Source organism: Plectropomus leopardus, chromosome 18 (assembly GCF_026936395.1).
Source record: "Plectropomus leopardus strain MGB_pleo_1.0 chromosome 18, ASM2693639v1, whole genome shotgun sequence".
Classification (NCBI taxonomy): Eukaryota; Metazoa; Chordata; class Actinopteri; order Perciformes; family Serranidae; genus Plectropomus; species Plectropomus leopardus.
The window spans coordinates 14,677,947-14,694,566 of record NC_142193.1 but is presented as its reverse complement, the minus strand read 5'-3'; the positions used below and the strand labels follow the sequence as shown (position 1 = coordinate 14,694,566).

Sequence of the window (16,620 nt, the reverse complement as noted above, 5' to 3'; positions counted from 1 at the left end):
TGTTCTTATGTAAACATCCTTTCAAATGATAAAATCCTATAAACTGTGTAACTTCACTTGGATTCTGTTTTTCTCCTGATGTTCATCTCACTGATAATGACAGATACTCAATTAAACAAAGACAACAGACACCTCTTTCACGAATATCCTCCATCAGTGAAGCATCACCTCTCAGCTCCTCCCTCTTGTCTTTGACAGGATGCACCTGCAGGCCTCCTCCCATCATTTATAGCTCCATGTAAATGAAGAGATCAAGTGTCAGCTCTCTGTAAAATCAGAGGGGGAAATGAAAGTTTCATTATTAAAATGATTTACAGCATAGGCAGTTTACCTCAGATGTGCTTAAATAATGTACATGTGTGCAGAGTCAAAGCTTATATTCTGCAGTGGATTTCTCTTGTTGACTCATGAAAATCTCTGAAGCAAAATTCTTCAAAAAGTGTAACACTTTGATGCCTGAACCTCATCCATTAAAATCCAAATAAAGTAAGAAATTCATATAAACTGCAGACTTTTTGAAATCCCATTATAGTGCTTTGTAAATCAAAATTTCCATCTACACTGACAATAATAGATACATTTAACACAATTTCCTCCCCAGAAGAGAAGATTTACAAATGTGATAAACCACGCAGACTAAAGCAAAGCTCCTCCTCCTGTCAGTCACTCTCAGTTTCAGTGTTGTATTAAATTGCTCCTCCAGCACCTCCTCTCCTCATCCTCCAAACTCTCTGATCTGTCAGCAGTCAGCTCACTTTCCAAGTTACAAGACCATTCTGAGCACACACTGACAACATGCTGGGGACGCTCTGCACTCTCATCACTGCTCTAACATGTAAGGAGGCTGACTTACTGCAGCTTTGACCTCATATTGGATTCATCAGTCTGTGTGTTTCTCTTGACTCCTTGTTGTGTTGTTGTTTCCAGGTGTGAGTGGTGTGACGGTGGTGACACAGAAGCCTCCTGTTGTGACAGCGAGGAAAGGAGAGACAGCCACCATGGACTGTAACCTGGGGACTGTTACTGGCGCATCAGCTCGCTGGTATAAACAGACTCCAGGAGGAGTTCCTCAGTTTGTACTGAGGTTTTATCACAGCTGGAGCTCTCCAACCTATGGCTCTGGTTTCTCTTCTCCAAAGTTCACATCTACTCATCAGTCTACATCAGATTATCGTTTGACCATCAACAATGTGGAGGAGGGAGACTCAGCAGTCTATTACTGCCAAACATGGGACAGCTCTGTTAGTGAGATCGTATCACAGTGATTTACGCAGTGACAAAAACTTCCTGTCTAATACTTCTGCTTTTTGAGTCTCTGATACATCTTGACTGGGAGTGAAGCCATCAGCCAATCATTTCAGTAACTTCCACCATATACATTTAAAATGTTTGTTCAAAAGTTGAAAGCCTTTAATTGGACTCTCATATAAATTATTAGACCTATTTTCATGGCTGTTTTACTTATTTTACATACACAATATTATCACAATTTAAGTCAAGTCATGTTCTAATACACAGTTGAAAAAAGATCATTGTTGACCATAAAATATTGTGTCTTGATACTCATCACAAAAGATTAGAAAGTTTGCAATAGTTTCTTGTCACATAATTAAGAAATGAATCCCTATTGAAAGAAACCCTCCAATGCACATACTGATGATAATTATACTCACGCTTGCAGTAAATGTTAATCCAGCTGCATTATTTCCACTTCCTTATTGGACACAAAGTTGACCTGGAAGAAAAAAGTTGCAAAAAAAATAAAAAATAAAAAAGTTTGTTATTAGAATGAAGATAAAACCCAACCAATAAAAATGCTACAATGATCTGCTACCATCTAAATTCAGTGTTTCCTATAAATGAATCACAGGAGTCATTATAAATAAGGAGCATGTGTTGAAACTGAGATAAAAGATATACAGTGATGTTTACTCTCATCCTGCTTATTACTGAACACTGTACACAAATATGTTGTGATTTAAAACTATAAGAAAACATGAAGCTGAAAAACAATAATGAGATATCAGCATATCATCATAGATATTATATTAATATATTACATTATTTCATGCTAAGGAAACAACTTTTTCCACCCTTGAGATTATGAACACCAATGCAAAGGATGTCATGTGCAAACACAAAACTGTTTGATGACTTAAAAGAGTGGGGAATGTTAAAACTCCTCCTCCTCCTCCACTTCTCCTCTCCTCAGTGTCTTTATAAGCTTCACTCTCTCTTCTCCTCACACTCCAACCCTGCTCACCTCTCAGCTGAACAGTGAGGGACGTTTACACAACACACTGACAACATGCTGGGGACGCTCTGCACTCTCATCACTGCTCTAACATGTAAGGAGGCTGACTTACTGCAGCTTTGACCTCATGTTGGATTCATCAGTCTGTGTGTTTCTCTTGACTCCTTGTCGTCTTGTTGTTTCCAGGTGTGAGTGGTGTGACGGTGGTGACACAGAAGCCTCCTGTTGTGACAGTGAGGAAAGGAGAGACAGCCACCATGGAATGCATTGCTCCTTTAGATGGTGCTCGCTGGTATAAACAGATTCCTGGAGGAGTTCCTCAGTTTGTGCTGGTGTTTGATCACAGCTGGAGCTCTCCTAAGTATGGCTCTGGTTTCTCTTCTCCAAAGTTCACATCTACTCATCAGTCTACATCAGATTATCATTTGATAATCAATAATGTGGAGGAGGGAGATTCAGCAGTTTATTACTGTCATCGATGGGACGACTCTGTGAAGGAGGATGTATCACAGTGATTTACAGTGTAACAAAAACCTCCTTACTCATAGTTCCTCCTTCTGAGTCTCTGATACATCTTGACTGGGAGTGAAGCCATCAGCCACTATCATTTCAGTAACTTCCCCTAAACTTGCTCACGAGGACAACAGGAGGAAAGGTAGTAGAAAATTCGGAATCCAAAAATTGTAATGTTATATAACCTTTTGATTAACTGCTCACAGAAATGACTCCTGTGTTTATGTCTCATTGCGATACACACTGCTGTCTTTTTAAACCTAACATTAATCTTAAACTCACTGCAGTTATGCAAAGTGTATTGTTCCTTTTGAGTCAAGTCAGTTTTCTTTTAGAGCATATTATAAACAATAAGTGTTTAATTTCATTACTCATAGGGACAACACACATGAATCAACATTGCTGTTAATGTGCCAGTGTTAGCTAGCTGGTTAATTTTAAGCTGTGGTCCTTTGGTAAGATTTTCTGAAACCAATAAAGTGATGAAAAATGAATGACAGAAGACAGAGAAGATAAAACCCAACCAATAAAATGCTACAATGATCTGCTCCATCTAAATTCACAGTGTTTCCTATAAATGAATCACAGGAGTCATTATGAATAAGGATCATGTGTTGAAACTGAGATAAAAGATATACAGTGATGTTTACTCTCATCCTGCTTATTACTGAACACTGTACACAAATGTGTTGTGATTTAAAACTATAAGAAAACATGAAGCTGAAAAATAATAATGAGATATCAGCATATCATCATATACATTATATTAATACATTACATTATTTCATGCTAAGGAAACGTATTTATACCACCCTTGAGATTATGAACACCAATGCAAAGGATGTCAGTAAACACAAAACTGTTTGATGACTTAAAAGTGTGGAATGTTAAAACTCCTCCTCCTCCTCCACTTCTCCTCTCCTCAGAGTCTTTATAAGCTTCACTCTCTCTTCTCCTCACACTCCAACCCTGCTCACCTCTCAGCTGGACAGTGAGGGACGTTTACACCACACACTGACAACATGCTGGGGACCCTCTGCACTCTCATCACTGCTCTGACATGTAAGATATTCTTCTTATTCCTTTTATAGCCCATATTTTCACAAAGAAACCTTTCACTCATGTGTTTTTCTCTGTATGTTGACAGATGTTGATGCAGTCAAAGTGGTGACCCAGACGCCTTCTGTCCATGCAGTTTCTACAGGACAAGAAGTTGTTCTCAAATGCAACATTGAGAGAGATGATAATTATTATGTCAGTTGGTATAAACAGGTTCCTGGTGAAGCTCCTCAGTTTGTCCTGAGGTTTTATCATTCTCACAGTGCACCAGACAGCTATGGATCAGGATTCTCTTCAGACCGATTCAACTCTAAAGCCTCATCAAACATAGATTACCAGTTCATCATAAAGCAGACAGAGACAGGAGACTCTGCTGTCTATTACTGTCTAACATGGGACGACTCTGCTAAGGAGTATGTACCACAGTGATTCACACTGTGACAAAAACCTCAGTGAGAAACTCACTACAGATTTTATGAATTCTGACCAACATCAATGCATATAAATCAGTAAACTTGGAATCACACACGAACTGATACTAAACAAAGTCCTCTATGGAGACAAGAGTGTCAGAAACAAATCCTGCAGTGTTTTGGAATATAATCAGACTGATGACGTGAATGAGACGTTGACAGTGAAAGTTGGTCTCAACAGGATGTTTCAGTTCCACTCCCCTCATCACTGAGAGTCAGGAGGTTTTTGTACGGCCATGTGTACAAACTGAATCACTGTGGTATTCGGACAAGGCACCAAGCTGACTGTGACAAGTAAGTCCTTTTTAACTGATCGTAAAACAGGACAGATTTTATTCTTCTGATTCATATTGAGAGAAAATAAGAAATTTTCATGTTGCTAATTTTCTGGATATTCAGCATGTTGTTTGATGAAAAAAATATTGACTTTTTTACATCTCCTTTGAGGGCAGGCTGTGCATTAGATGGAAAAGGAAAGATCTTATTATTGAACAGTATATTTGCAAATAACCCATCTTTTTTTTATTTTAATGGTTACGGGTTTATATTGTAAAACAAATTGGTGACATTAATACGATTATGTTTATTTATTTTCACAGCTTACAGCAAGTTTTAACATTTCAAAACCCTCTTACATAATCTGCAGAGAGTATTTATACTGTCATATCAAAGGTGAATACTAATTTTGAATTTACCCCAAAAAATCATTGTCTGTTTGAAATTATTATTATTTTCTTCAGACAACCTAAAAGAAAAGTTACCACTGATATTCTATAATTTCTAAAAGTTACTGAAATGATTCTAATAAATTTAAACTATTTTTTGACAGATTTTTTTGGATTTGATTTCAAGATAAAAGTGATACCAAACTAATCAAAAATATATCTGTATTTTCATTATTATAATTTGTTTTCAAAGGCAACATGATTCATGTTCTCAGTGATTATTTATTCATTTTTTTCAATTAAAAATGCTTTAAGTTTTCTGCATATTTGTATATCCTCAACCCAACTAATAAATGAATCTGTCACTGTCAAGTTTTGTTTTCATGATTTGACTCGCTAGTTATGTCATGAATTTACTTTGTGTATTTTCAGGCTCCAGCCTCCCACCTCCTGTCCTGACCGTCTTCCCTCCGTCCAGCGCTGAGCTCCAGTCCAACAAAGCGTCTCTGGTCTGTCTGTCCAGTCAGTCTGTACCTTTTGCAGAAATCACCTGGTTGGCTGCTGGGAGTCCAGTGAGCAGTGGGATCTCTACCAGCACGGCTGTTCAGAAACCAGACCAGACTTTTCAAATCAGCAGCTATCTGGCCATCCAGACGTCAGACTGGAACATGGAGAAGGTTTACACATGTAAAGTGTCTCTGGGCTCCCAGACTTCAGAGAAAAACATCAAAAAGTCAGACTGTCCCACTGAAGAACAGTAGAGGAGCAGAACCACAATTTAACATCTGCTGCTTTACTGTTTGTGCTGTTTGCTCATTATAAGGTTCACATGTAAGAAACGATGTGTCTGCATGCTTGTAATAAATGCTGTGACAGTTAGGTGGAGGTGTTGTATCAGCTTTGCTAATGCTGCATTTTTCAAGACTCATTCAATAAAATGAAATAAAAAAATCTTGAAATGTTCTTTGTATTTATTTGTTCTTATGTAAACATCCTTTCAAATGATAAAATCCTATAAACTGTGTAACTTCACTTGGATTCTGTTTTTCTCCTGATGTTCATCTCACTGAGAATGACAGATAATCAATTAAAAAAAGACAACAGACACCTCTTTCATGAATATCCTCCATCAGTGAAGCATCACCTCTCAGCTCCTCCCTCTCGTCTTTGACAGGATGCACCTGCAGGCCTCCTCCCATCATTTATAGCTCCATGTAAATGAAGAGATCAAGTGTCAGCTCTCTGTAAAATCAGAGGGGGAAATGAAAGTTTCAGTATTAAAATGATTTACAGCATAGGCAGTTTACCTCAGATGTGCTGAAATAACGTACATGTGTGCAGAGTCAAAGCTTATATCCTGCAGTGGATTTCTCTTGTTGATTCATGAAAATCTCTGAAGCAAAATTCTTCAAAAACTGTAACACTTTGATGCCTGAACCTCATCCATTAAAATCCAAATAAAGTAAGAAATTCATATAAACTGCAGACTTTTTGAAATCCTATTGTATTGTTTTGTAAATCAAAAATTTTATCTACACTGACAATAAAAGATACATTTAACACAATTCCCTCCCCAGAAGAGAAGATTTACAAATGTGATAAACCACGCAGACTGAAGCAAAGCTCCTCCTCCTGTCAGTCACTCTCAGTTTCAGTGTTGTATTAAATTGCTCCTCCAGCACCTCCTCTCCTCATCCTCCAAACTCTCTGATCTGTCAGCAGCCATCTCACTTTCCAAGTTACAAGACCATTCTGAGCACACACTGACAACATGCTGGGGACGCTCTGCACTCTCATCACTGCTCTAACATGTAAGGAGGCTGACTTACTGCAGCTTTGACCTCATGTTGGATTCATCAGTCTGTGTGTTTCTCTTGACTCCTTGTTGTCTTGTTGTTTCCAGGTGTGAGTGGTGTGACGGTGGTGACACAGAAGCCTCCTGTTGTGACAGTGAGGAAAGGAGAGACAGCCACCATGGACTGTAACCTGGGGACTGTTACTAACAGTGCAGCTCGCTGGTATAAACAGACTCCAGGAGGAGTTCCTCAGTTTGTGCTGGAGTTTTATCACAGCTGGAGCTCTCCAACCTATGGCTCTGGTTTCTCTTCTCCAAAGTTCATATCTACTCATCAGTCTACATCAGATTATCGTTTGACCATCAACAATGTGGAGGAGGGAGACTCAGCAGTCTATTACTGCCATACATGGGACAGCTCTGTTAGTGAGATCGTATCACAGTGATTTACGCAGTGACAAAAACCTCCTGTCTAATACTTCTGCTTTTTGAGTCTCTGATACATCTTGACTGGGAGTGAAGCCATCAGCCAATCATTTCAGTAACTTCCACCATATACATTTAAAATGTTTGTTCAAAAGTTGAAAGCCTTTAATTGGACTCTCATATAAATTGTTAGACCTATTTTCATGGCTGTTTTACTTATTTTACAAACACAATATTATCACAATTTAAGTCAAGTCATGTTCTAATACACAGTTGAAAAAAGATCATTGTTGACCATAAAATATTGTGTCTTGATACTCATCACAAAAGATTAGAAAGTTTGCAACAGTTTCTTGTCACATATTTAAGAAATGAATCCCTGTTGAAAGAAACCCTCTGATGCACATACTGATGATAATTATACTCACGCTTGCAGTAAATGTTAATCCAGCTGCATTATTTCCACTTCCTTATGGGACACAAAGTTGACCTGGAAGAAAAAAGTTGCAAAAAAAATAAAAAATAAAAAAGTTTGTTATTAGAATGAAGATAAAACCCAACCAATAAAAATGCTACAATGATCTGCTACCATCTAAATTCACAGTGTTTCCAATAAATGAATCACAGGAGTCATTATAAATAAGGAGCATGTGTTGAAACTGAGATAAAAGATATACAGTGATGTTTACTCTCATCCTGCTTATTACTGAACACTGTACACAAATATGTTGTGATTTAAAACTATAAGAAAACATGAAGCTGAAAAATAATAATGAGATATCAGCATATCATCATATACATTATATTAATACATTACATTATTTCATGCTAAGGAAACATATTTATACCACCCTTGAGATTATGAACACCAATGCAAAGGATGTCATGTGTAAACACAAAACTGTTTGATGACTTAAAAGTGTGGGGAATGTTAAAACTCCTCCTCCTCCTCCACTTCTCCTCTCCTCAGAGTCTTTATAAGCTTCACTCTCTCTTCTCCTCACACTCCAACCCTGCTCACCTCTCAGCTGGACAGTGAGGGACGTTTACATCACACACTGACAACATGCTGGGGACCCTCTGCACTCTCATCACTGCTCTGACATGTAAGATATTCTTCTTATTCCTTTTATAGTCCATATTTTCACAAAGAAACCTTTCACTCATGTGTTTTCTCTGTATGTTGACAGATGTTGATGCAGTGATAGTGGTGACCCAGACGCCTTCTGTCCATGCAGTTTCTACAGGACAAGAAGTTGTTCTCAAATGCAACATTGAGAGAGATGATAGTAATTATGTCAGTTGGTATAAACAGGTTCCTGGTGAAGCTCCTCAGTTTGTCCTGACCTTTTACCATTCTGACAGTGAACCAGACAGCTATGGATCAGGATTCTCTTCAGACCGATTCAACTCTAAAGCCTCATCGAACATAGATTACCAGTTCATCATAAAGCAGACAGAGACGGGAGACTCTGCTGTCTATTACTGTGAGACATGGGACGACTCTGCTTCTGCAGTTGTACCACAATGATTCACACTGTGACAAAAACCTCAGTGAGAAACTCACTACAGATTTTATGAATTCTGACCAACATCAATGCATTTAAATCAGTAAACCTGGAATCACACATGAACTGATACTAAACAAAGTCCTCTATGGAGACAAGAGTGTCAGAAACAAATCCTGCAGTGTTTTGGAATATAATCAGACTGATGACGTGAATGAGACGTTGACAGTGAAAGTTGGTCTCAACAGGATGTTTCAGTTCCACTCCCCTCATCACTGAGAGTCAGGAGGTTTTTGTACGGCCATGTGTACAAACTGAATCACTGTGGTATTCGGACAAGGCACCAAGCTGACTGTGACAAGTAAGTCCTTTTTAACTGATCGTAAAACAGGACAGATTTTATTCTTCTGATTCATATTGAGAGAAAATAAGAAATTTTCATGTTGCTAATTTTCTGGATATTCAGCATGTTGTTTGATGAAAAAAATATTGACTTTTTTACATCTCCTTTGAGGACAGGCTGTGCATTAGATGGAAAAGGAAAGATCTTATTATTTGACAATATATCTGCAAATAACCCCAGGTTTTTTTTGTTTTTTAATGTTTACAGATTTAGATTTTAAAACAAATGGGTAACATTTAAACAATTATGCTGATTAATTTTCACAGCTTACAGCAAGTTTTGACATTTCCAAACCCTGTTACATAATCTGCAGAGAATATTTATATTGTCATATCAATGGTGAATACTAATTTTTAATTTACCTCAAAAAATCATGGTCTGTTTGAAATTATTATTATTTTCTTCAGACAACCCAAAAGATAAGTTACCATTGATATTCTGTAATTTCTAAAAGTGACCGAAATTATTCTAATAAATTTAAATCATCATCATCATTTTTTTAGACAGGTTTTTTTTTTTTTATTTGATGGATTTGATTTCAAGATAAAAATGATACCAAACTGATCAAAAATATTTCTGCATTTTAATCATTTTAATATCTTTTCAAAAACAACATGACTCATATTGTCGGTGATTATTATTTTTTTTTTTTCAATTAAAAATGCTTTAATTTTTCAGCATATTTGTATATCCTCAACCCAACTAATAAATGAATCTGTCACTGTTAAGTTTTGTATTTGTGATTTGACTCCTAGTTATGTCATGAATGTACTTTGTGTATTTTCAGGCTCCAGCCTCCCACCTCCTGTCCTGACCGTCTTCCCTCCGTCCAGCGCTGAGCTCCAGTCCAACAAAGCATCTCTGGTCTGTCTGTCCAGTCAGTCTGTACCTTTTGCAGAAATCACCTGGTTGGCTGCTGGGAGTCCAGTGAGCAGTGGGATCTCTACCAGCACCGCTGTTCAGAAACCAGACCAGACTTTCCAAATCAGCAGCTATCTGGCCATCCAGTCATCAGACTGGAACATGGAGAAGGTTTACACATGTAAAGTGTCTCTGGGCTCCCAGACTTCAGAGAAAAACATCAAAAAGTCAGACTGTCCCGCTGAAGAACAGTAGAGGAGCAGAACCACAATTTAACATCTGCTGCTTTACTGTTTGTGCTATTTGCTCATTATAAGGTTCACGTTAGAAACGATGTGTCTGCATGCTTGTAATAAACGCTGTGACAGTTAGGTGGAGGTGTTGTATCAGCTTTGCAAATCCTGCATTTTTCAATACTCATTCAATAAAATGAAATAAAAAAATCTTGAAATGTTCTTTGTATTTATTTGTTCTTATGTAAACATCCTTTCAAATGATAAAATCCTATAAACTGTGTAACTTCACTTGGATTCTGTTTTTCTCCTGATGTTCATCTCACTGATAATGACAGATACTCAATTAAACAAAGACAACAGACACCTCTTTCACGAATATCCTCCATCAGTGAAGCATCACCTCTCAGCTCCTCCCTCTCGTCTTTGACAGGATGCACCTGCAGGCCTCCTCCCATCATTTATAGCTCCATGTAAATGAAGAGGTCAAGTGTCAGCTCTCTGTAAAATCAGAGGGGGAAATGAAAGTTTCATTATTAAAATGATTTACAGCATAGGCAGTTTACCTCAGATGTGCTTAAATAATGTACATATGTGCAGAGTCAAAGCTTATATTCTGCAGTGGATTTCTCTTGTTGACTCATGAAAATCTCTGAAGCAAAATTCCTCAAAAAAGTGTAACACTTTGATGCCTGAACCTCATCCATTAAAATCCAAATAAAGTAAGAAATTCATATAAACTGCAGACTTTTTGAAATCCCATTGTAGTGTTTTGTAAATGAAAATTTCCATCTACACTGACAATAATAGATGCATTTAACACAATTTCCTCCCCAGAAGAGAAGATTTACAAATGTGATAAACCACGCAGACTGAAGCAAAGCTCCTCCTCCTGTCAGTCACTCTCAGTTTCAGTGTTGTATTAAATTGCTCCTCCAGCACCTCCTCTCCTCATCCTCCAAACTCTGCGATCTGTCAGCAGTCAGCTCACTTTCCAAGTTACAAGACCATTCTGAGCACACACTGACAACATGCTGGGGACGCTCTGCACTCTCATCACTGCTCTAACATGTAAGGAGGCTGACTTACTGCAGCTTTGACCTCATGTTGGATTCATCAGTCTGTGTGTTTCTCTTGACTCCTTGTTGTCTTGTTGTTTCCAGGTGTGAGTGGTGTGACGGTGGTAACACAGAAGCCTCCTGATGTGACAGCGAGGAAAGGAGAGACAGCCACCATGGACTGTAACCTGGGAACTGTTACTAACAGTGCAGCTCGCTGGTATAAACAGACTCCAGGAGGAGTTCCTCAGTTTGTGCTGAAGTTGTATCACAGTGATAGCTCTCCAACCTATGGCTCTGGTTTCTCTTCTCCAAAGTTCACGTCTACTCATCAGTCTACATCAGATTATCGTTTGACCATCAACAATGTGGAGGAGGGAGACTCAGCAGTCTATTACTGCCATACATGGGACAGCTCTGTTAGTGAGCACGTATCACAGTGATTTACGCAGTGACAAAAACCTCCTGTCTAATACTTCTGCTTTTTGAGTCTCTGATACATCTTGACTGGGAGTGAAGCCATCAGCCAATCATTTCAGTAACTTCCACCATATACATTTAAAATGTTTGTTCAAAAGTTGAAAGCCTTTAATTGGACTCTCATATAAATTGTTAGACCTATTTTCATGGCTGTTTTACTTATTTTACAAACACAATATTATCACAGTTTAAGTCAAGTCATGTTCTAATACACAGTTGAAAAAAGATCATTGTTGACCATAAAATATTGTCTTGATACTCATCACAAAAGATTAGAAAGTTTGCAATAGTTTCTTGTCACATATTTAAGAAATGAATCCCTGTTGAAAGAAACCCTCTGATGCACATACTGATGATAATTATACTCACGCTTGCAGTAAATGTTAATCCAGCTGCATTATTTCCACTTCCTTATTGGACACAAAGTTGACCTGGAAGAAAAAAGTTGCAAAAAAAAAAATAAATAAAAAAGTTTGTTATTAGAATGAAGATAAAACCCAACCAACAACAATGCTACAATGGTCTGCTACCATCTAAATTCAGTGTTTCCTATAAATGAATCACAGGAGTCATTATAAATAAGGAGCATGTGTTGAAACTGAGATAAAAAGATATACAGTGATGTTTACTCTCATCCTGCTTATTACTGAACACTGTACACAAATATGTTGTGATTTAAAACTGTAAGAAAACATGAAGCTGAAATACAATAACGAGACATCAGCATATCATCATAGATATTATATTAATATATTAAATTATTTCATGCTAAGGAAACAAATTTATACCACCCTTGAGATTATGAACACCAATGCAAAGGATGTCATGTGCAAACACAAAACTGTTTGGTGACTTAAAAGAGTGGGGAATGTTAAAACTCCTCCTCCTCCTCCACTTCTCCTCTCCTCAGTGTCTTTATAAGCTTCACTCTCTCTTCTCCTCACACTCCAACCCTGCTCACCTCTCAGCTGGACAGTGAGGGACGTTTACATCACACACTGACAACATGCTGGGGACCCTCTGCACTCTCATCACTGCTCTGACATGTAAGATATTCTTCTTATTCCTTTTAGAGCCCATATTTTCACAAAGAAACCTTTCACTCATGTGTTTTTCTCTGTATGTTGACAGATGTTGATGCAGTCAAAGTGGTGACCCAGACGCCTTCTGTCCATGCAGTTTCTACAGGACAAGAAGTTGTTCTCAAATGCAACATTGAGAGAGATGATAGTCGTTATGTCAGTTGGTATAAACAGGTTCCTGGTGAAGCTCCTCAGTTTGTCCTGAGGTTTTATCATTCTGACAGTGCACCAGACAGCTATGGATCAGGATTCTCTTCAGACCGATTCAACTCTAAAGCCACATCAAACATAGATTACCAGTTCATCATAAAGCAGACAGAGACAGGAGACTCTGCTGTCTATTACTGTGGGACATGGGACAGCTCTGCTTCTGCAGCTGTATCACAGTGATTCACACTGTGACAAAAACCTCAGTGAGAAACTCACTACAGATTTTATGAATTCTGACCAACATCAATGCATTTAAATCAGTAAACCTGGAATCACACATGAACTGATACTAAACAAAGTCCTCTATGGAGACAAGAGTGTCTGAAACAAATCCTGCAGTGTTTTGGAATATAATCAGACTGATGACGTGAATGAGACGTTGACAGTGAAAGTTAGTCTCAACAGGATGTTTCAGTTCCACTCCCCTCATCAGTGAGAGTCAGGAGGTTTTTGTACAGCCATGTGTACAAACTGAATCACTGTGGTATTCGGACAAGGCACCAAGCTGACTGTGACAAGTAAGTCCTTTTTAACTGATCGTAAAACAGGACACATTTTATTTTTCTGATTCATATTGAGAGAAAATAAGAAATTTTCATGTTGCTATTTTTCCGGATATTCAGCATGTTGTTTGATGGATAAAATATTGACTTTTTTACATCTCCTTTGAGGGCAGGCTGTGCATTAGTATTATTTGACAATATATCTGCAAATAACCCCAGTTTTTTTTTTTTTTTGTTGTTGTTGTTTTTTTTAATGTTAACAGATTTAGATTTTAAAACAAATGGGCAACATTTAAATGATTATGCTGATAAATTTTCACAGCTTACAGTAAGTTTTAACATCTCATAACTCTGTTACATTATCTGTCAAGAGTTTTTATATTGTCACAATGATGAATATTCAATTTGAATTTACCGAAAAAATCTTTGTCTGTTTGAAATTATTTATTTTCTTCAGACAACACAAAAGAAAAGTTACCATTGATATTCTTTAATTTCTAAAAGTGACTGAAATTATTCAAATAAACTTAAAATATCTGTTTTTTTAGACAGTTTTTTTGGATTTGATTTCAAGATAAACGTGATATCAATCTAATCAAAGATATTTCTACATTTTGATCATTATAATTTGTTTTCAAAGGCAACATGATTCAGTTTTTCTGCGATTATTTTTTTTTTTTTTATTTAATGAAAAATGCTATAATTTTTCAGCATGTTTCTTATATCCTCAACACAACGAATAAATGAATCTGTCACTGTCAAGTTTTGTATTCGTGATTTGACTCCTAGTTATGTCATGAATGTACTTTGTGTATTTTCAGGCTCCAGCCTCCCACCTCCTGTCCTGACTGTCTTCCCTCCGTCCAGCGCTGAGCTCCAGTCCAACAAAGCGTCTCTGGTCTGTCTGTCCAGTCAGTCTGTACCTTTTGCAGAAATCACCTGGTTGGCTGCTGGGAGTCCAGTGAGCAGTGGGATCTCTACCAGCACCGCTGTTCAGAAACCAGACCAGACTTTCCAAATCAGCAGCTATCTGGCCATTGAGACGTCAGACTGGAACATGGAGAAGGTTTACACATGTAAAGTGTCTCTGGGCTCCCAGACTTCAGAGAAAAACATCAAAAAGTCAGACTGTCCCGCTGAAGAACAGTAGAGGAGCAGAACCACAATTTAACATCTGCTGCTTTACTGTTTGTGCTGTTTGCTCATTATAAGGTTCACATGTAAGAAACGATGTGTCTGCATGCTTGTAATAAATGCTGTGACAGTTAGGTGGAGGTGTTGTATCAGCTTTGCAAATCCTGCATTTTTAAAGACTCATTCAATAAAATAAGAAAAAAAAACAGTTAAAAATGTTGTTTGTGTTCATATTATGAAGACATACTTTAAAACACAATTATTTTGCATCTTTTGTGACCTTCACTTTATTTTCTTTTTCTGACTATGTTCATCTTACTGTTAATTACTGATTATTTAGAACAGAAAAATTATAGATATATTTCTATAAATATTTATAATCAAAGACAGAAATAGTTTAACTGGCAATAAAAGCACAACAGAGAGATCAGTATTACTTTGGCTGGTCCATGACATCTGCAGTAGTTAAAACTTTAGAAAATCAGATAAAAAAAGCAAATGAAACTGGGTATTCATCCTCCATCAGTGAAGCATCACATCTCTACTGCTCCCTCTCATCCCTCCCAGGATGCACCTGCAGGCCTCGTCTCTTATTATAGCTCTATGTAAATGAAGAGGTCAAGTTTCAGCTCTCTTTTTAAGAAAGGAGAATTGTCTCTAACTGGAAACACGCTGATAGTTTAACTTTTAACATGTTGTCAATCATAGACAGGTTACGTCTGATGTGTGTGAATTACACAGTGATTCAAAGTATGACAAAAACCTCCTCATTTATATCTCTAATTTTTTTTTACTTACTTGGAGTGAAGCCAACAGTCAATACTTTGTGTAATTTCCTACTTATACATTTAAATTATGCAATTTCAACACTCTCAACCCTTTTACTGGATTCTTACATAAATCTACAAATTTTTCAGGTTTAGATCGTGACTAATATCCTTGATGAATATGAACAAGTTTTTTCTGCCCCAGCAAAAACTATTGCAGAATGCACATTCTATAATAAACAGACCTGCTATGAAGTATTGTATTTTAGATGTTCGAGACCTTCTTAAGAACCTTGTTGAATGTGGGGATGAGGGAAGCATGTCCTTTAGACTGCATTTTCAGTCTGCCAAAAATGTATCTCCTTTCTGTAATGAACAGAATGAGCTCTAAGTTTCCTTTTTGTGTAGACCTTTGCCTTGCTTAACACCTAATAACTCTGGTAAATTTGGAGAAGTTTCTTCTTTTCCAGCAAAAGTTATAAGGGGATCTGGATATTGTAGATTCTAATTGTGATCACCTGAGGGCAGCCAAGACTCTCATCTTTTGGTAAACGGTAGATTGTACCCCACCACCACTGCACTAATTGTGAGGGTCTGTTTTCTTATTAATGAGAGGTGAGGGAGTTTTGCAAAATGGGAAGTAACTTCAAATATTTTTAAGCACTGGAGGGACTTATTATTTTTTTTTATTATTATTTTGTTTAAGAGAGGGACATTCAATTTTAAATGGTCATATTTTGTATATATTTTAATTGCCCTAAGAACCCCCAAACCCACCACAAGTGGGTTTGATAGGCATGCTTTCTCTATCATATCGTTTAATATAACATTATCATTAACATAACATTATCATATCAAGAAACTGTGATAAAACCTGTAGTTACATATCATAACCCAGTTGCTCAGGGAGGTTCAAGGAAAAAATATCTGTATAATTATGCATAACTAGCATGTCATAGTTATTATTATTACTTTTGCTATTATTATTATTATTATAATTATTATTATTATTGTTATTATTATTATTATTATTATTATTATTATAAGCTGTTAGTATTTTGTATGCGTGTAAATATGTGTAATTATAGATATATGCATGTGTATGTGTGTGTGGGTGCATGTATATTGTATATGGGTACATACAACAATTACAGAATATCGTAGATATTATCATTGTTATTATTATTGTGTGCATA

At 37.1% G+C, this 16,620-nt stretch overlaps 3 protein-coding genes and 1 long non-coding RNA gene across 9 annotated transcripts; 3 read left to right on the top strand and 1 right to left on the bottom strand.

Moving 5' to 3' along the window:
- Window positions 1-120: 120 nt before the first annotated feature.
- On the bottom strand, window positions 121-2,530 carry LOC148186452 (uncharacterized). The gene is made up of 3 exons (XR_015774864.1): window positions 2,367-2,530; window positions 1,674-1,735; window positions 121-266 (listed from the first exon to the last, which is right to left on the bottom strand). It is a non-coding gene; the product is annotated as an uncharacterized LOC148186452 (long non-coding RNA).
- On the top strand, window positions 690-5,927 carry LOC121938075 (immunoglobulin lambda-1 light chain-like). 4 transcript variants are annotated; one of them, XM_088069377.1, is made up of 4 exons: window positions 690-835; window positions 928-1,257; window positions 4,564-4,593; window positions 5,397-5,927. In XM_088069377.1, exons 1-4 carry the CDS (start codon window positions 796-798, stop codon window positions 5,723-5,725), a joined length of 729 nt encoding a protein of 242 aa, XP_087925503.1. In that variant the 5' UTR covers window positions 690-795; the 3' UTR covers window positions 5,726-5,927. The 4 variants fall into 4 exon arrangements, with proteins under 4 accessions (XP_087925503.1, XP_087925504.1, XP_087925502.1 ...); XM_088069378.1 differs by lacking the exons at window positions 690-835; window positions 928-1,257 and adding exons at window positions 2,217-2,348; window positions 2,441-2,761; XM_088069376.1 differs by lacking the exons at window positions 690-835; window positions 928-1,257 and adding exons at window positions 2,268-2,348; window positions 3,915-4,246 and having other exon boundaries at window positions 4,563-4,593.
- A 693-nt stretch (window positions 5,928-6,620) lies between these two features.
- On the top strand, window positions 6,621-10,412 carry LOC121940755 (immunoglobulin lambda-1 light chain-like). 2 transcript variants are annotated; one of them, XM_088069386.1, is made up of 4 exons: window positions 6,621-6,775; window positions 6,868-7,197; window positions 9,025-9,054; window positions 9,884-10,412. In XM_088069386.1, the coding sequence occupies exons 1-4, from the start codon at window positions 6,736-6,738 to the stop codon at window positions 10,210-10,212; spliced, it is 729 nt and encodes a 242-aa protein (XP_087925512.1). In that variant the 5' UTR covers window positions 6,621-6,735; the 3' UTR covers window positions 10,213-10,412. The 2 variants fall into 2 exon arrangements, with proteins under 2 accessions (XP_087925512.1, XP_087925513.1); XM_088069387.1 differs by lacking the exons at window positions 6,621-6,775; window positions 6,868-7,197 and adding exons at window positions 8,023-8,291; window positions 8,376-8,715 and having other exon boundaries at window positions 9,020-9,054.
- A 717-nt stretch (window positions 10,413-11,129) lies between these two features.
- LOC121940767 (immunoglobulin lambda-1 light chain-like) lies at window positions 11,130-14,791 on the top strand. Of its 2 annotated transcripts, none has more exons than XM_088069382.1 (4): window positions 11,130-11,261; window positions 11,354-11,683; window positions 13,509-13,538; window positions 14,345-14,791. In XM_088069382.1, the coding sequence occupies exons 1-4, from the start codon at window positions 11,222-11,224 to the stop codon at window positions 14,671-14,673; spliced, it is 729 nt and encodes a 242-aa protein (XP_087925508.1). In that variant the 5' UTR covers window positions 11,130-11,221; the 3' UTR covers window positions 14,674-14,791. The 2 variants fall into 2 exon arrangements, with proteins under 2 accessions (XP_087925508.1, XP_087925507.1); XM_088069381.1 differs by lacking the exons at window positions 11,130-11,261; window positions 11,354-11,683 and adding exons at window positions 12,640-12,774; window positions 12,860-13,192.
- Window positions 14,792-16,620: the final 1,829 nt, after the last annotated feature.